This window comes from Plutella xylostella, chromosome 25, assembly GCF_932276165.1.
Source record: "Plutella xylostella chromosome 25, ilPluXylo3.1, whole genome shotgun sequence".
In the NCBI taxonomy this organism is placed as follows: Eukaryota; Metazoa; Arthropoda; class Insecta; order Lepidoptera; family Plutellidae; genus Plutella; species Plutella xylostella.
The window spans coordinates 7,368,580-7,396,428 of NC_064005.1; the positions used below are offsets into that span (position 1 = coordinate 7,368,580).

Consider the following 27,849-nt stretch of genomic DNA (forward strand, 5'->3'; position numbering starts at 1 on the left):
ATAAAAATAAATACTAATTTAATCAGAGATCTACTCAACAATTTAAACAGTATCACATAATTATAACGAGCAGGCCCACGCACCCGTTGCATACAAGTCAAAGTGCATAAAAACATAATCTAATAAAACCGTCAATGAATAAAAAACTTAATTTAGTACCTATATACGACAAAGAAAAAACTAACGATAACTAATACATATAGGATATATTCGATAGAGGCAAACGTAAATAAGGTTTTGCGAACGTAAAATATAACCTAAATAGGAGTATGATTAAAATATAATTTGTTCATTTCGGTGTCTTGTCAGTGGTCCCTTGGTTCCTTCATTCAGTCTGTAAAAAATAATATTTATATTTTAATACGTTTTAATAATACATACATACATAGTAGGTAAATTATGGCACAAACCAAGTAAGTCATGTACATTTGGATTAAGTTAAGCTAGACATAAACATAAGCATCGAGTAAAAAATACATTGTTTTCATTTCGGTGTCTTGTCAGCCGGACCCTTTAGCCGGACCATTAAATAATATGAAATATGAGCTTGGCATAGGAAATAACCGCGAAACTTAGGGCAAACATAGCGTGGGGCGTCCCAGTCTCTAGCTGCAAAATGCGAACTAATGTATCTTTATAATTATATGTAATATTCAATTCGTGAAGTCTAGTACGAATATGTTTCAATTACCTTTATCGTTCGGGTGCTTTCTTATTCCTGGGGGAAGAAATAGTGTTTCTTCTTCTTAACATATGTGGAATCAAGTTGGCCACTGGAAAATAAAATACAAAATATTACAAATTTACAACCCAGGTCTGAAAAGTTGAGTGATAAAGTAGTTAGGGTCAATTAAAACACTCTCCGAAAATGTCGTCTCGTATTGTCAATAGAATAGATTAGAATATCGCCTCATAAATTAGCCACAACTCGTGGTATACGGTATACTGCCTGTATAGTAGCTTAAAATCTATTGCAATTCCATTTTAAAATACTTTCTAATTTCTTAGTTTGATGAGATAAGTTCTTATTTGATGAAAATTGGTCGAGCCCTACCGTGAAAAAGTTGCAATTTTGGGAGTTTATAATGCCATAGCCATAGCACATATTATAGTTTTCTTTATTGTAAAGTTATTAATACTAATTACTATCTATTGATGTATATCTAACGTTATTATTGTACCTTATAAATAACAATATGATTTGATTACTATAACCACTATAAATACTACAAGTTACTGTAATCTATTATGAGAACTAAACTAAAACTTTTAATGAAACGTACTGTTCATGAAAATGAATAAAGCCCAACTTCCATTGTTAAGCGGAAATACACCATCCGGAAACATTAAAACGAGTTTTTCAGGTCCACTGAAAAATAGAATGAAAGATTCACAGACGACCTTCGCACAAGACTAAAACTTGAATGAATAACATTCTTGATGCCAAACAAATAGGTAAACCAATCCAAAATATAACTTGCACTTTTTTAGTGGACCTTGTTCGTTCTTTAAATGACTACAAAAATTGTGCTCTTCTACAGTTTACCTTATAAATTCTCCCCGTAAATTATAGAGAAAAAACTTTTATCAGGCGATAACCTGCGGAGGTAAAGCCATATTTAGCTGAATTTATAGGTTAAAACAAAATAACATAATATGTAAAATATAGAGTTACCTAGGTACACCATACATTAGAAAATAAACTTAGACCCAACGACTTTTTTTTAACTAAAGGGAGTATGAGAACTTTCGTTAGACCCAATGTTATATGGATAACAATACAAGATACATCGCAGGTCCGCTTACCAAAGGAAGTTGTGCTTTATACCTATAAGTTTACCTAACCTGTGACTAAATTAGATCGTATCCCTCTTCTTAAAAATGTGCCAAATACCGGAGAGATTTTTATAAAACTTATACTTCTCCGTGTCCCTTGAAATAAATGAAAAAGCGCTCAGTAACACTCAGTAACGCTCGCAAGTAAATACTCTTTTTGAACTGAGTTAAATTTGAATTTTTTTGTACATAATTAATAATTATGAGTTTCATTTTCATGCAGAGGGCAAGTAGTATGGGTTAGCGTAGGTTTTTATTAATCGTTAGAGCAGTGAAAATCAACGCAATGTACGGCGCGGAGTGCAGCGCGTGTACCGCTAGGGGGCGACTCTCTCGCATCATACAAATTTACGTTTACTCGACACTGCTCTAACAGTTTACTTGCACTCCGCATGCAGAATGTAAGGTCGAGTGGAGTGGGAAGTATTGACAGGCGGCGAACTTTTGATGTGACACGGACAGTCGGACAAATGTATATACAGGGTGTTGCAAAAGGGTATACTAACTCGTAGAACAAAAGTAGTTCAGAATGACCCCTGAGTCAAACCCCTTTCGGTTTAGTATTATACCCTTTTTGCAACATCCTGTAGATACCAAAAAATAATTTCATTATTATAGTGAATAAACTTACCGTTTGTCGAAATACGACGGCGTCGCGTTCATGACAGACTCGCCGCTGGAAGGCTGCAGAATAAAATATACCCATTATAATGTGATAAGTAATATTATTTTGTAAGCAGTTATTTGCAAAAGTGCATAATGCGGAAGTGTTTCAGTGAATGTTTTCACTTTCACTTATTTGGCACCAGTTATGCAAACAACACGGTTTTGTGTGATACAAACTGTTTTATGTAACAATGCATGAGAAGAGACAACACAGATTAATATGTGATTAAAGTAGCTACTTAATTACAAGTAAGTACAAAACAAAGCTAAGTATTTTTTTGAACAAGACAGAACTCAGTTTATTAGAGTATTCAGAATAAAATCAGCTATCTTGGCGTTCTGTAGGGGAGTAAACACTGGGATATGTTATATAAAATACATAGTGTATTGCGAGGTATATTTCGTCTCAATATCGTGTATAATATACATGGTATAGTTTAGTTGGGACCATGTTATATATACCAACTATAACACTCATCATCACGACCCATCACGTCCCCACTGCTGGGGCACGGGTCTCCTTCCAATGAAGGAAAGGTTTAGGCCTCGTCCACCACGCTGGCCTAGTGCGGGTTGGTGGATTTACTATAACACTACAAACAACTAACCTGATTCTCCTTATCATCCGTGTCACTAGACAACCTCCTATTCTTGCAGAGCTCTTGCAGACACTTGCAACTCCCCCCGCACCCCCTATCGCTCTTCACACAGCCGCATATGTTGGTGGAATGCTTAGCCACTCACCGCTGACTGCTAATGGTGCGCCGGACGTATACAAAAGTACACAATGATACCTACGTCAGTCGAGTCTAGAAACCCAATCACCCCAACCCACCTGATTCTCCTTATCATCCGTGTCACTAGACAACCTCCTATTCTTGCAGAGCTCTTGCTGACACTTGCAGCTGCCCCCGCACCCCCTATCGCTCTTCACACAGCCGCATATGTTGGTGGAGCACGAGCCGCGGCACACGCAGTACGGGGAGCCGTCGCTGCCTCCCTTTGTGAGCAACCCACATGAGTCTCCTTATCATCCATATCTCCAGACACCAACTGGCCCGATTTTCCCTATCATCCGTATCCTGCCGTCAGTCGAGACTCCCTTCGTACACTCTAAAACCCCAATTACACCAACTGACCTGATTATCCTTATCATCAGCATCCTACCGTCAGTAGAGATTCCCTTTATTCACTCTAAAAACTCAATTACACACCTGATTATCCTTATCATCCGTATCTCTAGACACCAACTGACCTGATTCTCCTTATCATCCGTGTCACTAGACAGCCTCCTATTCTTGCACAGCTCTTGCTGACACTTGCAGCTGCCCCCACACCCCCTATCGCTCTTCACACAGCCGCATATGTTGGTGGAGCACGAGCCTCGACACACGCAGTACGGGGAGCCGTCGCTGCCGCGCTTTGTTGGCTTCTTGGACTGCTCTGCCATGGAGAAGTCCATTGTGAGCCGGGAGCGCTGCGCCTGGGGGGAGATAAATACTTAGATTACATAGTTATAATTCTATTATTGTAAGGTTGCCTGTAAGAGATCGCTTTCAGCGATAAGGCCGCCTATTGTACATTGGTTCAAGTCTAAAAGTATGATTTTGTATGTCTGATTAATGTGGTGTCCAATAAAGTGATATTCTATTCTATTGTATAACCTACACTAAGCTTAGTATAGAAACAAATGATAGGGTCTTATCGCTCAATAATATCAGTCAACAGTTCACTGCTGTAAGTATCTTCTAAGGAGTCCTGTCTGAAGTCATCGGTGAAGGAGATTGGAATGTGTGCTTCACTCAACTCGAGAACTTTGGAGAAGTGTTAAAATATTACAACCTAACCTAATACTAAGTATTACGGGCTGATGTTGATCACGATGAAAACTGTTTTAACTGCATCTATTTTGGACCTACTCACATAAAGCTGCGTACAGATCGGCCCAACGAACGCCCAACGATGGATATTTCTCATACATAATACAGGGCAGATTGCAGCAACGAAGGTCAACGAAACCCGTTCGCTGGCGTTCGTTTGGCCGGTCTGTACGCAGCTTAAGCTTAAGACTTATAACCTAAACTTTTCTTCCCATTGCAGTTCGATGAGCAGTAAAAACAGTCCCCTCTCACCTGTATCCTCTTGAACACGGGCGTGGCCCTCCAATCGGGATCATTATCTGAGTCCTCGAAGTCATCCTCCTCTTCGTCGGTGGGCTCGATGTACTCCATCCTCTTCACGGCCTCCGTCGCGGTGGTCTTCTTGCCGCGCTTCTTGTTGGTCTTGGATGAGGACTTCACTTCTTCCAGCTCTTGGGCTAGCTTTTTCTGTGGAACAGAATAACATAAAATTATAAAAGGGCAGACAGAACTTTATTTAAAATCTGATGGTAATAGTAAAGACAGAAGGTCTAGCACGGGGCGTAAGACGCTAACTACTAATAAAGGTTTTCTATCGCACTCGCTCCCAAAGTGATGATTACGAACAACTTGGGCAAGCATTGGTTGCATCAGAAACTACTGCAATGTATTGACTCTGTGGCGACGGTTCGTAAAGATGCCAATGAGCCACTATGCCACCGGCTATACACGCTAATGTAGCCACTGGCCGCTGTATAGTCTTTATGTCAGTAGATATACGTACGTTTTCCTCCTCGACCTGCTCTAATCTCTCCTGCTGGTACTGGATGACGTTCTGCAGGTGCTTGCACGCCTCGGCGCGGTCGCCGCTGCGGATCATGCCGCGTTGCAGCGCCACTAGCGCCGTCAACTGGGGAGGGGAAGAAATTTTAGTTATATATTTGTCTGTTAGCCCCTTCTTCCACTACCTGACGCGACTGCGACGCAACCCTTGATCGCCTATAAAAACGGGTCTTCGATGCGTCTTTGCGCATCAAATATATGCTGACCAAGGATTGCTTGAGAGTCGCGTAGTGGGAGAAGGAGCTACATGGGAGAAATCTTCTGGGTTTTAACTTTTATTATGCTGACCGTATACCGAAACGGTATACGATGGCTTTGCCAGGATAGGCATCCATGGACGATCAGACACATATAACGAATCTGTATTCATATAAGGGATTCTGCCATAATGCTACAAGACCCTAAACCTATACTGATATGAGCTATGAGGAAATCCACTGCCATTAATCATAAACACTGCATGCTGTATCGCGGCACCCATTGTCATTAATGTTGTCTCGTAAATGGCTTCAGGTCTTAACATCCCCTTAAAAACATACCTTCTGTTCACTCTGCACCTTCACCGTAGTCAACTGGCGTTCGAATTCCGACTTGCAGTTTTCAAAGTCGAGCGCTAGCCTATCGTGGGCCTCCTTGATCTCTTCGTACTTGGCCTGGTAGCCCTTCTCGCTCTGATTGGCCAGTTCCCGCTTGGCGTCCACCAATAGCTCGAACATACACTTCAATGCGACTTTAGCTTCCAGCATCGATTGGATGTTGTCCCATTGCGTGCGGCTTTTGTTTTCTGGAAGAGGATAGTTTTTTTTTAACATACAATTTAAATTTGATTGCTATGGAATATAATAAACGCCATAAGGACACACTTACCATAATTTTAAATATGATCAGCATGTAAATAAAACGATTTACACAAATTAATTATTATATGATTTATCGCACGCCATCATTACTACTTGATTTAGTACTTGTATTTCATAAATATCCTTAATATAATATGAGTAAAGTTTTATTTCTGGTACAACTTAATAGAATTTCACTTTGCGACATCTCTAAAACTGTCAAACTCGAAAACGTTACCCATATCTTTCCTCGCAGAATAATGTGTAAACACGTTTTTTAAATAGTAAAACAGTAAGGGCCTTACCACAAAAACTTACGAGAGTATTTAATAGATGTTTAGCGCTGTCAAATGCCTACAAAATCTGTCAAATTTCGTTTTAAACACTAGTTAAAAATTGTTTAAAGTTTTTTGTGGTAGCACAGTATGTGTCCATACCCTGATCAGCGGTGATGATCTTCTGCTGCAGGTCGGAGATCTGCGCCTTGCGCAGCGCCAGGTCGTCCTCGAGCTCCTGCATCTTCTTGCGGTTGGCCTCTTCGTCGGTGCTGTTGCGCAGGCGCTCCAGTTGCTCGGTTATCCACGCTCTGGGTGAGTCAACGAACAGAATGGTCAATAGAGAAAGAAATATAAAACTTTATTTGACTCAGACAGCAATATTGATATAATTTTAAACAAAGAAAGAGACGTAAACTATGGGTAAGTAATTTAATAATATGTATTACAAACTCAAGTCAAAAAGTATCCACTCAGCCAATGCAGCGCCTTTGGCCTATGAAACGAATGTCTTTTACATGGAGAGGAATTAAGTTTGGTAGGAAAAAAGGTTGGTTAAGTAACAAGGTGCACCTTCCAGGCTTTGATTTACATTTTGTTGTAGTTCTTAGGGAACCATAACAAGCCGCTAGTACTTATAAGATCCAAAAAATACCTCATCTCATTTTCTTATCTGCTAATCATCAGACAGTCAAGTTTTTGAGTCTACAGAGCATCATATTTATGTGTCAGCATTACTCCATACTCCATAAGCTCCCCCAATGAGTTTGCGAGCTCGCGATCTACTGTTTGACAGAAGAAAGAGAGGCGATGCCTTTACATTACGCTTATACGAGTATGTACGGTGACCAAAGCGGAAAGAGAGGCGATGCCTTTACATTACGCTTATATGTACGGTGACCAAAGCGTCATATATCTCACCGGTACTCCATGAGCTCCTCGAGCGAGCGCTCGGCCTCCACCACGCTGAGGTGCACCTCCAGCTCCTGCTCCACGTACTGCTGCACCACGCTGACCTTGAGATTGCCCTTCTTCTTCTTCTTCAAGTGACTCTCCACTATTGGAGGTTGGCAGTCAGCTCCGCATACTCTTTTCCTTCTCTTGCCAAGTGAACACTGGCAGTACCTGTCCATCCCCTAATGTCCTTCCAGCACTCTTTTTACCCTCAACCTTGCCCATCATGATAATCTGAAGAAATCGGTATCTATCGTGTCTAAATAAAAAAATGTCAAAGATAACCTTAGAACACCCTGTATATCTCACCGATACCCATTTTGCAACACCCTGTATATCTCACCGGTACTCCATGAGCTCCTCCAGCGAGCGCTCGACCTCCACCACGCTGAGGTGCACCTCCAGCTCCTGCTCCACGTACTGCTGCACCACGCTGACCTTGAGGTTGCCCTTCTTCTTCTTCTTCAAGTGCCTCCCCACTATTGGAAGTTGGCAGTCAGCTCCGCATACTCTTTTCCTTCTCTTGCCAAGTGAAATAGGTCTTCTACACTGGCGTTGCTGTCCATTTGCTAATGTTTCGGAGCCACGACTTCCTTCTCCTTCCACTAGCACTTATTTTACCCTCAACCTTGCCCACCATGATAATCTGAAGAAGTCGGTATATATCGTGTCTAAATAAACTTGCCTATCATGATAATCTGAAGAAGTCGGTATCTATCGTGTCTGAATATAACCTTATGTCCAAGATAACCTTAGAACACCCTGTATATCTCACCGGTACTCCATAAGCTCCTCCAATGAGCGCTCGGCCTCCACCACGCTGAGATGAACCTCCAACTCTTGCTCCACGTATCGTGAGACTTTAGAGTCTAATGCCACATTTATAGAGCATAAAATATATCCCACCTTTACTCATGTTCGATAATGCCGCGCTTTAACACTTTAGACTCTACGCGTATACACATAGAGCAGCATATATCTCACCGGTACTCCATGAGCTCCTCCAGCGAGCGCTCGGCCTCCACCACGCTGAGGTGCACCTCCAGCTCCTGCTCCACGTACTGCTGCACCACGCTGACCTTGAGGTTGCCCTTCGCGTTGCGTTTGACTTGAGTGTGCCGCTGCTTGTCCAAAGCTTCCTGTTGGGGGAGAAGGTAAATATTAGTAAGGTGAAAAGCTTCCTAAGGATGTAAGTAAGGACGCGATGGCCTTGAACATTTAACCGGTAGGGATATCGTGTTTACACGCGTTTCAGCGATTTTCCGCCAATGACAGGTGTAGAATCACTGCCATGCGGCATCGGCAAGGTAATGTGGAGAACTGAAGTATTTTTATAGTTGAGAAAAATAGACGGACAACACTTGTCGCATTCAAAGGGGACCGAAAGTTATACCTTGAGTCTCTTATTAACGGCCACGGCCTCCTCCATCTTGCGCTTGAGCACGTTCTGCTGCTTGGCGTGCAGCGACTCCATCTTGGCCATGGCGGTGGCGCGCTTGCGCTCCTCCGTGCGCAGGCGCAGCATGGCGCGCTCGTTGTCCTGCTTCCACTTGCGGAACTTCTCGCTCTCTTCGCGCATTTGACGGATTATTTTCACCTGTGAATTGTGGGATTATGGCCTAGTTTCAGGATACTTTGTTAGATCATTAACACCCCTTTTACATTATTTAATTCTTGACAGATGCGTCAAAAGTCAAGAACTACTACAATGTAAAAGGGGTGTCAATGATCTAACAGAGCTGGTGAAACTAAGCATAAGGTTGCTTTTTGATTTGGCACGTTAACATGCACGGTTTGTACAAATTTCATGGAGAAAATAAATGTTTGTAATGTACAGGATAATCTGATGAAAGAAGGAAAATGTTACAATTCACGACACAAAAAAAAAATGGTGGCCAGCGGTTGGCCCTTTAACCTCTAGAATGCCGTGTGCCAGATCTGTCCCAACCCCCCTTGTCTGCCTAGTGACAGATCTGTCCCAAGAGCACTTCATCGCGATTTTTGTGATTTTAGTTATTAAATACCACGAAATAGAGTATGAAATCACCTGTTATTTATTCTATATGAATGAAACAACCATCGACAACATTCATTGAGTCAAAAACTTCACTTGTTTACTAGTAGCGCGAAATTCAAATTTTGGTACCTTGAACAGTCCTTGTACTCGCGACTGTTGGTAATAAAATAGTGATTTCGTATCGAAAAAACGTCACAAGGAAAGTAAATACTATGTTTTCTTGTTATTTATTCGATTTTGAAGGTATAGTGATAAATCAATATTATAAAAAATTACAAATAATCGTGTTTTTATCGATCTAAAATTGTACCGGATTATTGCCTGAAGGGTGCGTATCTTTGTAAACTGTTTTCTAGTCTGTTATGTAAAAACATCAATAAATAATTTATTTCATTTATAAAGATAATTTTATTGATAATACATATTTATATCGGTTTTTTCAATAAATAGCCAAAATATTAGGGAATATCAATATTTATCAAGGTGCATCCAAAATTCACACACACACATACGCAAACAAAATGGCCGCCGCTCGTGTATGCACACGAAGTGCGTTGGGTTGATATACAGCGTGTTTTATTTTTTAGGATCTTTTCTCTACTGAACGTGAAGTTTAGGCTCTTTAGAATGCTATCGGTGTATAAATGAGTCTGAGAAGGTGATTACCTGTCCTATTTATATAAATAAATATATGTATTTATATATGTATGTATTTATAGTATGATATTTGTTGAAAGTAGGTTAACAAATAAGTAAATATGATTCAGTAAGTAACTTACGTTTAAGTTTTTATAATTCAGTATGCTAAAATACGAAACATTATAAAAATAATTATCATTCATGTTTTATTTCATAAAAAGTGAACACCCTTGATTTGGGACAGATCTGTCTCACGGCGCACTGGAGCAAGCTCTTGTCACGCACACATGCACATGTACAGAAAATGGAGTCTTTTGAAATAAAGCAAATTATAATCAGTTTTCAAAATATAAATTATGAATCTATTTCCTCTAGAGTTTATATTTTATTGATATCAGTTGATAGCTGTATAATCTCTTCAAGTAATAAATATAAAAAATCCTGGATTGAAACTAAAATTATATTGAAAAAGACGTATTTTTCTGTGATGGGTGCAGTTTCAAGTAAAAATCTGTAATCAATGACCTACAGAAATCAAATAAAACAATTATAACCAATAAAATTCATTGTAACACGTTCATTAGCTATCTGACAATAAATTACAATCAATAAATTATTGAGTACCAAACAATAATACCCAAATATTCATATAAATGTATTTCCCGCGCGGGCGCTCTGAACGGTCAAAAAGCGCCGGCAGACGGCAGTTACATGTGTGCGCGGCTGTTCGGCATAGGAAAGGTTAATTGAACTGCATCTAAACTTGCAATAACCTTAAAGTGGTCTGGTAGGGCCTGCTATAAGCAATACTGCCTTCTTTTATATTAGTCATAGTTTTAAAGAGGTAGAGATTTCTATCTGCATCTTTTAAGTTATGTATTATTTTTTTAGTTTTCGGTCAACCCACACGAACGGAACTGTACCTTAGTGCTCTTCATAGACTGCAGCTCGGCATTAAGACTGGCAATCTTGGCCTCATTCTTCTCCTTGGTCCGGATGATGGAGGCCTGCTGCTGGCACTTCTTCTTCAGCTCGGAGATCTCTTGCTCCAGCTTCGACACCTTGGAGCGACGCTCCTCGTGGATTTGGTCCTTGTTCTGGGAATTGTAAGGATTGTAATTGTAGTTATTTCAAATTATAAAATTATTGCGAGGTTGATAGATTGTGTTATCAAAGTAACTACTAAAAGAAGATTTATCATCAAAAAATCTAATTTACGTTATCATAAGTTACATACCTACTTGTTTTTGCGGCTTGTTTTTGTATGTTTTATAGTAACACGTGTTTATTCTATGTAGGCAAGTAATTCCTTAGGCGTGTTTCAAAATATGCGCGATTCTATACTGATTGCTGTGACGTATGTTGATTGTGTATAACATAATATATGTAGGTACTTTACTCAAATCGGGTCTTGGCCTCAGACACAGGAAGTCGCCACTATACTGCGCGGTCGCTCTCCAGCCCTACTACCTAAGTACACAAATACATCCATCCCTCTCTCACCTTAGTATTACTGAGCTGCTGTATCAGGTCGTCCCGCTCCCTCTCCAGCCGCTGCATCCTCTCCTCGTCCTCTCGTAGCGCCGCGTGGCTCTGAAGCATCTCCTTGTTGTTGGCCATTATAGCTTGGACTACGGAGGCCTTGATCGCCATAGCGCGGTTGAGCTCTTGGAGCTCTTGGTTTAGCGCCACCTGTTGAGGAAATGGGACTTGTAGTTTATACTATAAAGCGACCACATAAAAACGGTATGAAAATGGCTGCTGTTACATAAGAAGAAGTATACAAGAATAGTGATTCTTTCACGTCTAACGGTGGAGATTTCTATTTTCATTTGAGGCGAAACTCAATAAGGCGAACTTTTAATAACATGTATGTAGTTGTACAAGTTATGTATGAGTCTTTGTACCTCTAAATGTAAATCACCAGAATTATAATTAGTAACAAAATTAAATTACAATATCAAGTATTCGCTGAAAAAATTACCTGTCCCATAGCCCTCTTCTCCTCTTCAAGCACCGCCTGATCCTCATTCATAGCGACATCATCGTCAGCCTTCTCCTCACTATCCCCACTCACAAACGACAGCTTGATCTCATGGTCTATCAGCTCTTCATTGGTCTTCAGATTCACCGACTGCAGATCCTCTAACCTAGTCTTGATGTCCTTGAGATAGTCCACTACGCATGTCCTCTGCATTTCATTGTCTTCCACTTTCTCACTCGTGTTCAGATTCTCGATTGTTTGATTACATTGTTCTGTCAGCTCGTTGAGTTTACGTTCGATTTTGTCCTTGGCTGCCTCGGCTAAGAGAGCTTTTTCGCACAAATTGGTGTTCTCAATAAGCATCATGCCCAAGTAGTCGGTGACTTGTTTGTGTTTCTTGAGTAGTTCAGAGTATTTCGCCTTCTCTTTCTCTAGTTCTTCTTGTAGATGTTCGTTGTTCTGTTCGCTGGGGGTCGGCAGTTTGCCCAAAAGCTGCAGTCTGAGCTCGTTGACTAGATTGTTCAGTCTGAAATATTAAAAATTGTATTATTGCTTACACTGGACTTTATTGATAAAGAAGTTTTTGTAAATTAAATACAAATACAAATACAAATTGTTTATTTGGTGCTAAGTAAAAGTTCACACAAATGCATCTTATCTCTAGTCCCTACACTAGGATTCCCTGTGTTGTAGGGGCTAGCTTTCACTCTTCCACACTATTTTACAAACATTTAAAATACACTGCCAAATAACTTGTTGCTTAACCACCTTGCCATACAGTCCTCCTATGTATTCTGCCAATTGCCGATGCTGTAGTCAATAAACAAAATCACCTCAGTATTTCAACCACACTCTACTATCAACTTATTTTAGTATTTCCGCCCCTATTGCTTCTTGATTAACACCAGCGCGACGCCATTGATACGCGTAATGGCCCTATTCGTCTATTGCAGCAATGGCACGTTCAATATTCCGTCTTTATTAATATTTTTTACTTTTGTTTCATGACCTACCTCAGTATCTCGGCGGCGCGCGCGTCCTGGTTGATGACGGGCTTGTTGCGGATGCGGCGCGCGCGGTCCGCGTAGCGCAGCGTGGACACGGTCTCGTCCAGGTTGTAGTCGGCGGGCGACACGCACGCCACCATCAGGGTTAGCGAGTTGCCGCCGAGACTGTCTGTTGAGGTGGAGAGGGTCAGTGGGGTAAGTAATACGAGGTATAAAAACGAATGGTATAACATTCACAAGGTATACGCCCATATGATATAAATTTATTAAGTATAACGATCACTGTGCATAACAAACGAAAGGCATAATTACTAAATACATAATTTCGTTAAGAATAACGTTCAAAAAGTATAATTTCAATTGATATAACGATTAAAATGCATAACGTTTATAACATATATTCTACAACGGATATAATTATTTTATTTTATTTTATTTTACTTTATTAGGAAAACTTACAGCTAAATCAGTACAATTAGACAAAAATAAAAGACAGCAAAAAGCCAATTAATAGTTTCCACAGATACACAAAAGGATACATAACAAAAGTCTGTAACATTAAACACTAAACACTAAAACACACGTACACTGCCTATACCTACTAGTTAAACTGGTTATAATAGTTTACATTTTAACTTAACACATACAATTGTAAATAAAGACATAAATTATTGAGTAATGCCCAAATATCATGGCAAGTGAAATCACCCGCCACCTTCGCCGCTATGCCAACGATGCAACGAAATTTCGCACAAAAACTATCCTAATAGCCTCTATGCTTGTACAGAATAGGTCAACTTCATCAGACTCGCACAGCCGATTGACCACGGTGCTGGCTCGCACGAAAAATTTTTATTATTATTATTATTAAACATTTATTTTCAGATATAACATCCATAGTGAATTAGTAAAACATGTCGAAAATTGTTAGTCAAAATATAAATATCATAGGTAGGTACATGCAAAAATTAAATTAAATTAGATCCGAAATAATAAATAAATATACTTAAATGTCAATTTAAATGTAAATTTAATTGGATTGAATAAAGTGAAATAATAAATTGAATTAATAAATTGAATTAATAAATCGAATTAATAAATTGAATTAATAAATAGAATTAATAAATTAATATATTCATTTCTTATTTTGGTTAATGTGTACACCTACGCAATGCCTCACAATTGGACTATCCATCCTATCCGCCAACACACTGAGGATAGCATTCGAGCTGCTCCGCGTACGCGATAGCAAGGAAGCTGCTCGCTTACGCATGACGGCAAAGAAGTCATCCACTCTGGCTTCAGCGAACATACCTGATGCGGAGCAGAATCTCGGCAGCCCCAACACGATCCTCAGTGCGTTATTGTACTGGACGCGCAGCGCGCTGTAGGCCCGGCGCGTGTAGCTGACCCACAGGCTGCACGTGTAGAAGGACTGACAGTACGCTCGGAATAAGGTCAGCTTGACTTGTCGAGTACAGCGTGCAAACCGGCGAGCCAGCATGTTGCACCTGACCGCCAGCGCCCTGCGCTCCCGCTCCATGTCCAGGTCGTCTACGAGCGTCTCCGTGACCACGTGACCCAGGTACTTGAACTCGGTGACTCTGTTTAACTCTACTCCTCCTAAGTAGACTGAAGGAACCAGTCTCTTTTTTATATTTGGAGCCTGAAAGACTAACAGTTCACTTTTTTTAGTATTGTACCTAAGTCCGTGTGTTTCCGCATACGACTCGCAGACTGCCAGAAGCCTCGTGAGACCGTTGATCGTAGGGCTCAGCAGCACCATGTCATCTGCATAGCTTATGTTATTGATCATAACGCCATCTATTGAGCATCCAACTTTGGTGCTGCTGAGCTCACCTATCAGATCATTCATGTACAGGTTAAACAATTTAGGGGAAGACAAACCCCCCTGTCTTACCCCACAGCCCAACCTATACTCGCCACTGCTGGAATTAGACCATCTAACTGTGTTAACTTGATTGTCATACCAGTAGCGAAAAACTGAAACCAACTCCAGTGGCATTTCTTTCGCAAGCTTATCCCAAAGAATATTATAGGACACCCTATCGAAAGCCTTTGAAAGGTCTAAAAAGCACGCATAGACCGGTGTCTTTCTACTAGTGTAGTATTGAACAGTTTGCTTAAGACACATAATGGCGCTCTCAGTCGACAGCCCTGCGCGGAAACCGAACTGCCCGCTGTGCAGACGCAAGCATTTGTCCAAGTGTTTATTAAGCAAACTGTCCAACACTTTGGCTATTACAGTGGCTAGCGAAATTGGCCTGTAGTTATTACTGTCACTCAAGTCACCTGTTCTGTTCTTCACCACTGGCACAACAATAGTTTTCATGAGATCCCTAGGCAGATAAGAGTGTCCAATTATAAAATTAAACAAAAGCGTGAGTACTCTGGGCAGGTGTACACCTGCATATTTCAAATGTTCGACGCTCAGCCCGTCATGTCCTGGAGATTTACCTCGTTTCATACAATGGATTGCAGATGTCACATCCTTCACAGTATACTGTATATGAGGTGTATCAGCAGACACATCACGGGGGTGATCGCCAAGTTGAGTCAAGTTATTTACAGATTGTACAGGAGAAACAATAAAATTACTTTTGAAAAGGTTAGCAATATCTGTACCATCAGAAACACCATCTACAGTTACAGGAAGGCTCATCCTGGGACTCAGTCTGTCAGTCTGTTTCCAAAATTTACTAAAATCTTTATTATCATGACTCGTTGCAATGATATCCATCTTAATCTGATTCTCATTGTCTTGACACCACTTCAACTTGTTCTTAAAGACCTTTTTGGTGTTTTTCATGTAGTCATGTATGTACCCAGTGGAAGGTTGGCCATACAGCTGCCAGGTCTGAAAGGCCAGCCGAGCCTCCCTGTGCGCCTCCGATACATGTTTGTTCCAGCCAATGACATACTTCTTACGACTACAGCTCCTAATCTTACTACAGTGAAGTGCAGCTTTCTGCATAACAGTAACAATATTATTGTACATTCGATCAATGATTTTCATATGGTCCGTATTTTTACACATTTTACCACAACACATGCTCATCTCAGGTGGAAAATCAATTGATCTTAATTCTGAATGACAGATACTATGATACTCATCAATTTGTGACTTATCCCGCTCGCCCCACAGTACAGAGTTATGCAACATATTGTTTACATTACTACGTGGTGATAGTATTGAGAAATCACAAGTAATTTGCAAAGGGAAATGATCCGACCAAGAAACATCATATTTCACCTCAACACTAGAAATAGATTTGTACGCTACAGTGCTAGTGACGCAGTGGTCTAGCCAACGAGTACAGCCATGGGCGTCACTAATAAAAGTATATGTGCCCGAGTCTAAGCCCAGATATTCAAAATCCGCACAAATCCATTTCTGTTCTGAACAAAAATTCAAAAGCTCATTACAGAACAACTCACCAGGGTGGGAATTAAAGTCACCTAAAATAACTACATTTTCTACCTTCAGGTCGTCAATAATAGCACTAATTTCTGCTAAGCACTCAGTGAATTCCGGTAGGTTTTTTATTGAGTCGGTTGGCATATACACAGAAAACACAAGCACAGAAAGGCCATTCACTTTGCAATTTATTGCCACTATTCGCGTATTTTTGCATTTAACGATACACACGTTATCAAAGGCACCTTTTCGCCACAGCAGCGCCACCCCTCCGTAGGGCCGGCCGCGCACGACGCCCGCCGCCGTGTCCACCGCGGAGGATCCCGTCGCCGCGAACTCTGGCTCGATGGAACTGAGATACTCGAGGTCGTGCGGCATAAGCCATGTCTCCTGTAGTGCAATTATGTCGTTCATTTTACATAATTCCTTCACATAGTCCGTAGCTCTCACAACAGACTTACAGTTGAAGCTGACGAGATTGCATTTATTTGAAGTTGTACTATGCATTTTTTGTTAAAGAATTATCCGGGACTTCAGTTCCTTGTCTAAATACAATATATCGCCGGAAGTATATACCATAAGGCCACAAGTCATCATTCTCAAACTGTTCTAATTTGTGTTTTGGTATAAATATTTTATACGAATCAGAACTTTTTGGTTCTTTAGATGGAACTTTCACCGGCCATACTTTTACATTCGTTTTATTAAGTATGTATTCCGCGATATGTTTTTCTGTCGTCTCTGTCGAAACATTATAGATGTATAGTGGCATTTTAGCCTCTGCTGCCTTGAACTTAGAGTTCTCATTAACGGGCGCTTTACCCTTTCTACCAATAAAACGCGTTTGCTTTGTTTGTTTACGTCTTATCACCTGCGTCCACTCTCCAGTGTCACCTTCTTTATTTGGTCGGATAGCATCTGTTATCTCAACTTGGGCGGGTGCGCATCGGGGTGTTGATAATATACGATCGGTCTTGGCGCACGACGTTTTGGCAGTTGAAGTAAGATTATGATTCATTGCAACTTTTGCGTACGACAAAGAGGGCGATACTTGTTTATCCGGGGCGACGGTGGTGTTAGAGGGAGATGCTATAGGCGTTTTCTTCAATTCGTCATCATTTCTGAGGGTAGGAGACAGCAACAAACCCATCGGGCCGCTATTGTAGTCATCATAACTATCCTGCAGACAATAAGCTCCTCTGCGTACATTAACGTAAGGTTTATTATTGGGAGACATAGACTTTTTTAATGTTTCCAATTCAAATTTTAGGGCTTCAAACTGTTCAACGGTCGCATATTGGGAGTCCGAGGCATACACCTCCTGGATTTCCCTAAGTTCTTTCTGAATGAGCACGATATCCTTCAGCAATCTTGTGACGTCTACATGGTCAAAGGTCACCGGTGGCAATCTATGTAGATCTCGTGCCACAAATACCGGTAATTCTTCAGGCTTTGTCTCTTTTATCAGGGTGAAGATGTCGTCCAGGTCACGCAGGTTTTTTCCCGTTCTTTTCCGGATGGTCTTCCGCTTAGACACTGACTCGAACAGCAACGTCTTCGCTTTGCCTATCTCATCAACCGAGAAAGCACTAGAACACACACGCAAAAGACTTTCTTCATCCATGACATCTATTTTATTTTGCACAAATGCAAGCACTTCACATATAACAATATTGCAGCTCGAACACTTCAACAGATTCGGTAGCGACATTATCAACAACGGTTCAGTGACCTCTCGCATCAGCTGTGCGCGCGCGAAATGAGTTCTGCTCGTAGTTGGTACTGCATTGGGGTACATTCAGCACCGCCTTTTTCCGCGTCATTACTTCGGGAACTCTAAGATTTACCAGCTGTAATAACTGGGGACAGTCTATGTCACCTCTTACTACTTTCACTAAGAAGATAGCGTCAGCCACAGTTCGTCTGAGTACGAGGGGCAAGAGATGGAAGCGTTCGCACCGGTGTTCGTAGTCAGAATAGGGCACCTTGAACTTAAAGCCTAGGTAGCGAGTAAATTTTTTCTGGATCCTCTCTATTCTGTTGATATAAACATTATATCGAGGATTCCAGATCTGGCTGGCATACTCAAGATGGCTACGCACATAAGCACAGTACAACAATTTCACTGTTTTCATACATTTGAAAGGTTTGGACGACCGCATAACAAAGCCAAGTGCCCTCGATGCTTTGCCCACGATGCTATCTATGTGCTGATCAAAAATTATCTTACTATCAAAGACGACACGTAGGTCGCGAGAGGAAAACATCCTTGCTAGGCACTGATCACGGATTAGGTAATCGGTTATGTGCGATGTCTTTTTCCTACTAAAAGAAACAATGAAGCACTTCGACACATTAAGGTCTAATTTGTTTTTAGCGCAATAAGAGTCCAGCCTAGATAGATCTTCCTGGAGGAGGGTAGCATTCAGTGCATTGTTAACAGTATCATAATGTATAATGCACAAAAAGTATAAAAGATTGTCGTATCGTATTTTCATTATTATTGACGTTATGTGTGGGGAACGCTCCGCTCCGCTTCGCTGTGCTCCGCCTTAGTTTCGCCGAACATGTGCACCTAACACGCTCCTCCTCGCTTTGCTCGTCGTCGCACCTATCTTTAGGTTTTGGTACTAGGGGTTTTGACATTATTATTATTATTGGTGCTATGTGGGGAGACGCTCCGCTCCGCTTCGCTGCGCTCCGCTTTGGTTTCGACGAACATGTGCACCTAACACGCTCCTCCTCGCTTTGCTCGTCGTCGCACCTATCTTTAGGTTTTGGTACTAGGGGTATTGACATAATTATTATTATTGGGGCTATGTGGGGAGACGCTCCGCTCCGCTTCGCTGCGCTCCGCTTTGGTTTCGACGAACATGTGCACCTAACACGCTCCTCCTCGCTTTGCTCGTCGTCGCACCTATCTTTAGGTTTTGGTACTAGGGGTTTTGACATTATTATTATTATTGCGCTATGTGGGGAGACGCTCCGCTCCGCTCCGCTCCGCTCCGCTTCGCACCGCTTCGCTGCACTCCGCTTTGGTTTCGACGAACATGTGCACCTAACACGCTCCTCCTCGCTTTGCTCGTCGTCGCACCTATCTTTAGGTTTTGGCGCTAGGGGGTTTGACGGTGTTGGGTAATTAAACACAGATTATGAACTTTATACTAAACGATAGTATATATTTTAATCGATATACGTAATGTATGTTATACGAATTGATATTAGTCTTCGTAAGTATTATATATTTTGATTTTATATAAAATGTACGTTATACCAATTGAATCTTATACCTTATGAAAATACAGATTTTGTTGTTATACGTAACGTTCATTATAGGTTGTGAACGTTATTAATGTGAAATTATACATTTCGTTTTTATACGTCGCAATACGCACCCGGGTCAGTGTGGTAGTAGTGAAGCCGCGGTGAATAAAATTGAAATAATCATACATATTAATAGCAGATAAAGGTTCTGTAGAATAAGAAACTCGGTGTCCCGTGCGCAACTATTCGTATGAGCATGTGCATTTGTAGTCAATATACGGGCAGTCTTCAGGAGTTTTATGCGTTTAAAATCCTGTCCTACTCTCTGATACCTTGATCATCACATTACACTATCTGATCGATCCGCGCAAAATTACACATAACATAATGACCGCCATTTTTGTACATATATGTGTTAGTATTTAAGTTATTTTAATGTGTGTGTAGAAATAAACAATGTAAAACGCTGTTGGTTTCTTAAATAAAATAAAATAAAAAATGCTTACCTTGCAGCAGGCGCGTGAGCTTGCTGTCCCGGTAGCTTATAAAGCTCCTGTTAGTGCCATCCCCCAGGGCGGATATGACGTTGCCTAATGCCAGTAGACCCTGGTTGATCTTCACGCCTTCTTTGAGTCGCTCGCCTGAAGCCTTCGTCTTCTTGATGCGCTCTGACCCGGCCAGGTCTACCAGGTGGAACTTGGAGGTTGTCGCTAGGTTCCTGTTCGGTAAATTGGTATTAAGTTACGTGTATGAATTATACAGGAATTGCAGTTTTATGGAAAGCCGAAAGTGGGTGAACCAGTTCTAAACGAGATTTGTTCTATGGATTTTTGAAATTCATGAAAAAAATTTACTAGGTATTCAAATTCGTAGTCATGGGACAAAATAATAGCAAGTGATTCGTACGCACATTGTTTAACTTGAAAAGCATGCAACGGTTCCTGACGTAGAGTAGGCTTTCAGAGGTATTGTTTTCTGGGGCTTGGCATATCACGGTAGTGTGGCCCTAGCATAATAAGTGCTATTACTTGTCTGCGCGGCTCTCCTTGGCGATGACGATGGTGAAGACGGCGTGGCTGCGGCTGGACGCCTGGTTCATGGCCGTACTACCAGTGACCCGCCGCGACGACCCTTGTTCCAGAACCTTCATCGTTTCCGTGGTGGAGCCGACCGGGAGCTCGGATATACCTGGGGGGTAGAAAATAGAATTATACTATGTGTAAGAATACCTACCTAACGCAAACACACACATCATCACATCACGACCCATCACATCCCTACTGCTAAGGCACGAGTCTCCTTCCAATAAAGGACCTCCAAGAGGCTCTGGAGGGTTAATGCCATGATGTCTACGCTTGGTAGGTGTGTTGAAGACTCATACACTAATAGGTCATTTGAATTCTGAACCTCTCGGTAACTACATCCGCGCGGTTGCGCGTTTTTATCTGCATTTACAATGCAGCGGTGCAAACACATTACCTCCGCGCGGTACATAACCGCATATTTGAAGGTGCCCATAATTTCCTAAATAACATTCCCTCTGGTCTCAAACAAATCAGAATCTTATTCCACCAGCTTACCCGGCAGCACCACCCCCTTGTTGACGTCCTCGCGGATCTCGATCACGCTGTGCGTGCGCTCCTTGCCCGACAGCAGGTCGTAGCACTGCTCTTGGTACAACTCCATGAAGGAAACCGTCACTTTGAATGTGAACTTGTCTTCGTGCGCCTCGATGAAGTCGAATATGTCGGCCACTGCTAGCGGTATCACTCCTGTGGATAGGAATATAATATGTTTAGTCTTAAGCAGTAAAGACATTGAGTTGAAGAAAGAAATGCTGTGCTGCTATAGGGTTGTACAGCAATCAACTGCGATGCGGCAACCCATAAACCTATGAGTGCTGCATCTACCATCTACAACAGATAATGTAGCCAATGATGATTTTTATTAAAATTATGTTTTTTTTAAAATTACGCTTTTATTTTTCAGGGTAATCATTCAGTTTGATGGAATAGAGATTAGTTAGTTATTTAAGACTCTCTTGTGCCAGTTATTAGTTTATTGTGTTAGTTAATTGGTTGATTGGCCCTAATGAATACCTCTATGAAATTGATAATTGGCTGTTAAACTTTGAAACAGACACCATTCCTAATATTTTTTATTGTAAGTCTATTTGTATAGTACTAACTGTATGTCTAAACAAGACAAAAAATTATAATAATATTTGATTTTCTAAGATCATTATCAGCCAATGTAGATAGTACTGTGGGACTCAGGCTAATCCATGTAAGAGGGAACAGAATTATATCTTTATTATGAAATGAGATTACAAAAAAGGAGAAGAATAACCAGTGCCATCTAGTTATGTGATTATAAACTGTTCTTTATAGGTATACTTATGGCAACTAATAACCAATAACCATTGGGGTAGATGAGTTCTTCAGTGTAGATCACAAACAAGCAAATTCAGGGTGGGACTCCATCCTGCCTGCTGGACTGAAAACCTTATGGTAGTGGCTGGATGCTGAAGGCTGAGAACCGAGTGTTTTGATGCTCCTTGGGAGAGGCCTTTGTCCATTAGAGGATTATTACTGGCTGTTGATGGCAATGATGATGAACTAATAAGGAAGGGATTGCCATTCACCATGGTGACAAAACCTAGTTTAGCTCTAGAGCACACACTGAAGACAATTTATTTTAAATCTAATATCATTTATTCCCTTACCAAGACTGGAGCAATCTCCCTCCGACCCTGAGTAGTTGGTGCCCATGGTGTAGGTCTTCCCCGAGCCTGTCTGCCCGTACGCCAGTATTGTGACATTGTACCCTGTAATATTATTAATTATTTAACATATGGTCTGTGAACTGTCAATAGAGGCAAACCTGCTCTCATAATAAATTCAGTTTAAATACCTTAAAAAGTGATAATATATCAAGAAAATACTGTGAAAGTGAAAATAAACACAAGTGCAACATGTGATATTGTTATTCACGCGTGAAACACTAAATTAATACGAAAATTAGTGCAATTAAGTTTACGAGTGATAACTTAATCATTTTCTACCCTCAAATAAAAAATTCTAAAAAATATTTTTAAAATGAGTAAAATTTAAATATTTTATTGAAATATTAATACCCCGGTGGATAAACCTGTACCAGAAGTGGCTGCCCAGGCTTCTGGTATTGGAAATGCTACTGGTGAAATACATAAACCATCAAAAGATGTTGCCAAAAAAAATGATTTAACATCAAAACAATTTCCGAAAACTGTACAAAACACTCCAGGAATATCTTCAAAAATCAATCTTGATCCTTATAATCAAGCTACTGATGAAGAAAATGACTGGCAGACTGTACCAATCCTTCGCCAGCATAAAAATAAGAAGAGAAAGTTTAGTGCCCTATCTCCTGAAAAGGATTTACCAACACAAAATAGATACTCACCGCTCCAGGTTGATAAGAATGTGGAAACAAATCCAATGGAAAAAACAACTAAACCACCTCCTATTTTGCTGTATGGCATAGTGAACATTGCAAAACTCAAAGAGGTTATTGATGAATGTTTGGACCAGTCTCAGTACAGCTTCAAAATAGTTACCAAAAATCAATTACGTGTTACTGCTGATAGTACTGAGTCCTACAAGAAACTATTATCATTGGTTCGAGAGAAAAAAATGATTGGCCATACATTTATTCAAAAAAATGAACGGCCATATAGAATTGTGATTAAGAATCTACATCACTCAACACCTACTGATGCTATTATAGAGGCAGTAGAGAGTACTGGAAATAAAGTATATGGAGAGATTATCAATGCTAGATATGGCCCAGAAAAGACTCCGCTATCAACTTGGTTTGTAAATTTAGCTCCGGGCCCAAACATAGATGCTATTAAAAAACTGAAATATATATATCACACTTCTGTAAAAATTGAAGATCCAAAACAGAAAAAAACAGTACCTCAATGTAAGAGATGCCAGCAGTATGGACATACAAAGAATTACTGTATGCGACCATACAGATGCGTGAAGTGTGCGGAGAGTCATGACACAGCTGACTGTCCAAAAAAAGATAAGACAGATCCACCTAAGTGTGCATTATGTCTAGGAGATCATGTGGCCAACTATAAGGGATGTAAAGTCTTCAAAGAAATCCAAAAAAGGAAGTTTGGTACCAGGCAAACAACAAAAACACATGAAGTTAAAAAGGCAGAAGAAACAACAACTTCGGAGCCACCAATGCATGACAGCTATATATATAAAAACCCAACTGCTAACAAGACATATGCTCAAGCCACAACTCAGGGGAACGCCATAAACCTGGAAACTATCCTATCAAAACATGCTGAAAAGCTAGATCGACTACTAGATCAAATGAGTACCCTCATGGGTCTCTTAACAACACTTGTCACTAAATTAGTCAAATGATGGCTCTCCGTATTGCCACATGGAACACCAATGGTCTACTTGATAAGAAATATGATGTGGAGGTACTATTAAAGATGCAAAATCTTGATATTTTATTGATTTCTGAATCACATCTTACAGAACAAACAACACTGATCTTAAATGGATATATCACCTATAAAACACCTCATCCAGACAATACTGCACATGCTGGTACAGCAATAATTATAAGGGATAATATCAAGCATCAGCTACTACCACAGTATCAAAATCCAAAAATACAAGCCACATCCATCATGGTACATGACAAACAGGGTGAAATTACATTATCGTCTGTTTATTGCCCCCCAAAGAAGAGATGGACCACTGAAACTGATGATTCCGACTTTCATGAATATTTTAAAACCCTGGGAAATAGATTTATAGCTGGTGGCGACTGGAATGCCAAAAATATACTTTGGGGTTCCAGGCTGACTACAACCAGAGGGCGGAGACTTAAACATTGTCTAACGAACAACCGTCTACAAACTATAACAACAGGCAGACCAACTTACTGGCCTACAGATGTAAATAGATTACCAGACTTATTGGATTTCTTTATATATAAAGGGGTTCAGTCCTACTTCTTGGATATTGATGACTGCCATGATACTACCTCAGATCACTCACCAGTTATACTTACCATGAGCACAACTATAATCAGTAGACCCAGAAATCCCTATCTTTATAATAATCGCACTGATTGGGATTATTTTAAACAACATCTAAGTAAAAATCTGGATCTTAAAATACCACTAAAGACTGATGATGATATTGAAAATGCCACTATATCATTAACAAAGTGCATACAAAATGCTGCCAGAGCCAGCACACCAATTGACTCCAAACCCATGGAAACAATTAATAATCTGCCCATACATGTAAAACAAAAAGTATTGGAGAAACGTCGATTGAGAAGAGTGTGGCACTGTAGCCGGCATCCTGACGATAAAAGAGCTTTCAATAAAGCAGCAGCTGAGCTTAAAAAAGTTCTTATAGATGCAGAAAATGAAACTTTGAACCTGTTCCTACAAAACCTAACACCTACTGATCCAGCAAAAAAAGAGTATTCTCTGTGGAAAGCTGTCAAATCGCGTGATAAACCACAGCAAGCACAACATCCACTCAAAACACAAGATGGAAAATGGGCGAAAACAGACGAAGAAAAGGCAGAAGCTTATGGACAGTTTCTAAGAGATGTCTTTACACCTAATGACCTAGGAACAGACACTGTAGATAACGAAGTACATAAATTCCTAGAAAGCGACCTACAACTTAGTCTTCCACTCCGATGTTGCACACCTGCAGAGACCCGACGTGTGATACATGATCTGGAAATGAAAAAAGCACCCGGATTCGACCTGATAACTGCTGAAATATTGCGAAACCTGCCAAAGAAAGCCATTATGTATATGACAGCATTATTTAACGCAGTACTTAAAACAGGCTACTACCCCAACATCTGGAAAGTCTCCCAAATAGTTATGGTTCTAAAACCAGGAAAGCCACCGCATTTGACTTCATCTTACAGACCGATTAGCCTACTCCCAGTCCTATCGAAATTGCTGGAGAAAGTCATATCTACACGACTCAATGAGTGTATCAGTGATAATTCTAGCATACCAGAACATCAATTTGGCTTCCGTAGAAACCATGCTACTATTGAGCAAGTTCATAGAGTGTGTGAACACATAAGAAATGCTCTTGAAAACAAGAAGTACTGCTCCGGGGTGTTTCTTGATGTACAGCAGGCATTCGACAAAGTTTGGCATAGTGGGCTCCTATATAAGATGAAGAGAATATTACCTCACAATTTATATTCAATTCTAAAATCCTATCTTGAAGATCGCATCTTTTATGTGAAGCTGAATGATGCTTACTCGTGCTTCTATGATATCAAAGCTGGAGTACCGCAGGGCTCAATACTAGGACCATCACTCTATCTTTTATATACAGCTGATGTCCCAGAATCAGAAAGTGTCATGACAGCCACCTTCGCAGATGATACCGCGGTTTTAACCTCCAACGAGGACCGGGTAGAGGCTTCGAAAACACTACAGACACATCTAGACAAAGTCCACACTTGGATGAATGAATGGCGAATCAAAGCTAGTGCATTGAAATCAAGTCATATTACTTTCACTCTGCGAAAACAAGACTGCCCTGCTGTAAATCTCGGTGGAGAATTACTGCCACACTGTAATGTAGTGAAATACCTTGGCTTCCACCTAGACCGTAAACAGACTTGGAAGACTCACATCCAACAGAAACGTGACCAACTAAACCATAAATACAAATCTCTGGAGTGGCTCCTGGGCAGAAGATCTCGACTATCTGTGGAAAACAAGACCTTAATCTATAAAAGTGTTTTGAAACCAATATGGACATACGGCATTGAACTGTGGGGAACAGCCAAAACATCTAACACAGAAATACTACAAAGGTTCCAAAATAGTGTGCTCAAAGCTATAGTAAGCGCCCCATGGTTCACAAGAATGGAAGATATCCATGAATACCTAGGTCTTGACACAGTTAAGGAGGAAATCAATAAGAAAACAAAAAGATACAAGGACAGGATTACCCATCATCAAAACAAGCTTGCCCAAATGCTTAGCGATCCACCTAAGACCAGACGCCTGAAGAGGCTGCACACATGGGATAACCTATAAAAAGGGGAAGCAAATAATAAAGGGTGCCTGACAGTGGGAGGGCTACCTTACCAAGCCAAAGTCTCTGAACACAACTGCTCATAGTACACGTACTGATCGCATGTTTGCAAAATCATATAAAAAAAAAAAAAAATTATTTAACAATAGATGATGATGCAGCAATTCATGAATACTGACATAGACAATTGTGTGGGCACAGTCATAAGTTATAGCTTTATTTGAGATTAGCTGTTTGCGCGAGCTTTGCTTCACATTAGAAAGTTTTCTTATGGGACTTTCACAGTAAAAAGTAGACTATGTGTTAATCCAGGGTGTCAGCTAACTCCATACCAAATTTCAACAAAATCGGTTCAGCAGTTTTGATGTGAAGAAGTAACAATCATACACACACACATACTCACTAACTTTCGCCTATATAATAATAATATGAGTACGATGACCCACATCCACCACAGCTCAGAAAACATTACAAACCTTGAAATAATTTATTGATGAGTCCCTTCACGGCTGTATCATAGAACTCCTGCTGTGTGATGTGTTGCGCAAACACATAGTTGTAAGTGAATGCCAGATCCTTGATCTGGACCTGCGGCTGTCCATTAATGGTGGTTATGCACTCCTCACACCCACGGGACGTCTCCTGCGGCATAAGAGGCCTGATACGGAGTGCCACCTGCACTGTGTCAATGGTTTCCTTGCCATTCTCTTCGTGAACCATGTTAAATTGATGATGAATGTCCGTTTTGTTGAAGCCTGGCCTAATAAGCCATAGAAAGTTAGTTGAGTGAGGTATTCATATCCTCTCAAGTACCCTCTAACGAGATCAAGATATAAACCTGAAAGATTATTAAAATTCAGTTGGAATACATAAAATATGAGTCGTTGTTACATCACTGAAATGAAAGCTGCTCGGTGTATTGTACCTTGACCAGTAGAATAGTAAATATATGCAGCAAACACGTAAATTAACACTCAGCAATAAAATAGAGACTGTGAATTTAATCTTTTCCACTATAACTATGCAATACTTTCAAATTAGTATAAAGGGAAAACACAAAACCGAAATCACGAATGATCAATTCAAATAAAATTTACGTTACAAGCTGTCATTTC

The 27,849-nt window shown here is 40.5% G+C and overlaps 1 protein-coding gene across 7 annotated transcripts; it reads right to left on the reverse strand.

Moving 5' to 3' along the window:
* Position 1: 1 nt before the first annotated feature.
* LOC105390831 (chromosome-associated kinesin KIF4) lies at positions 2-27,849 on the reverse strand. Of its 7 annotated transcripts, none has more exons than XR_007267750.1 (22): positions 27,660-27,849; positions 27,211-27,572; positions 22,348-22,449; positions 21,203-21,394; positions 20,651-20,810; positions 20,129-20,340; positions 12,926-13,088; positions 11,913-12,438; positions 11,432-11,620; positions 10,852-11,025; positions 8,666-8,869; positions 8,257-8,411; positions 6,481-6,629; positions 5,744-5,988; positions 5,146-5,271; positions 4,635-4,829; positions 3,919-3,985; positions 3,338-3,498; positions 2,468-2,520; positions 1,547-1,599; positions 692-773; positions 2-334 (listed from the first exon to the last, which is right to left on the reverse strand). XR_007267750.1 is itself a non-coding variant. In XM_048630153.1 (21 exons), the coding sequence occupies exons 2-20, from the start codon at positions 27,452-27,454 to the stop codon at positions 713-715; spliced, it is 3,378 nt and encodes a 1,125-aa protein (XP_048486110.1). In that variant the 5' UTR covers positions 27,455-27,572; positions 27,660-27,849; the 3' UTR covers positions 2-334; positions 692-712. The 7 variants fall into 7 exon arrangements, 4 of the variants coding, with proteins under 4 accessions (XP_048486110.1, XP_048486109.1, XP_048486108.1 ...); XR_007267749.1 differs by lacking the exon at positions 3,338-3,498 and adding an exon at positions 1,284-1,369 and having other exon boundaries at positions 3,758-3,985; XR_007267751.1 differs by lacking the exon at positions 3,338-3,498 and having other exon boundaries at positions 3,758-3,985.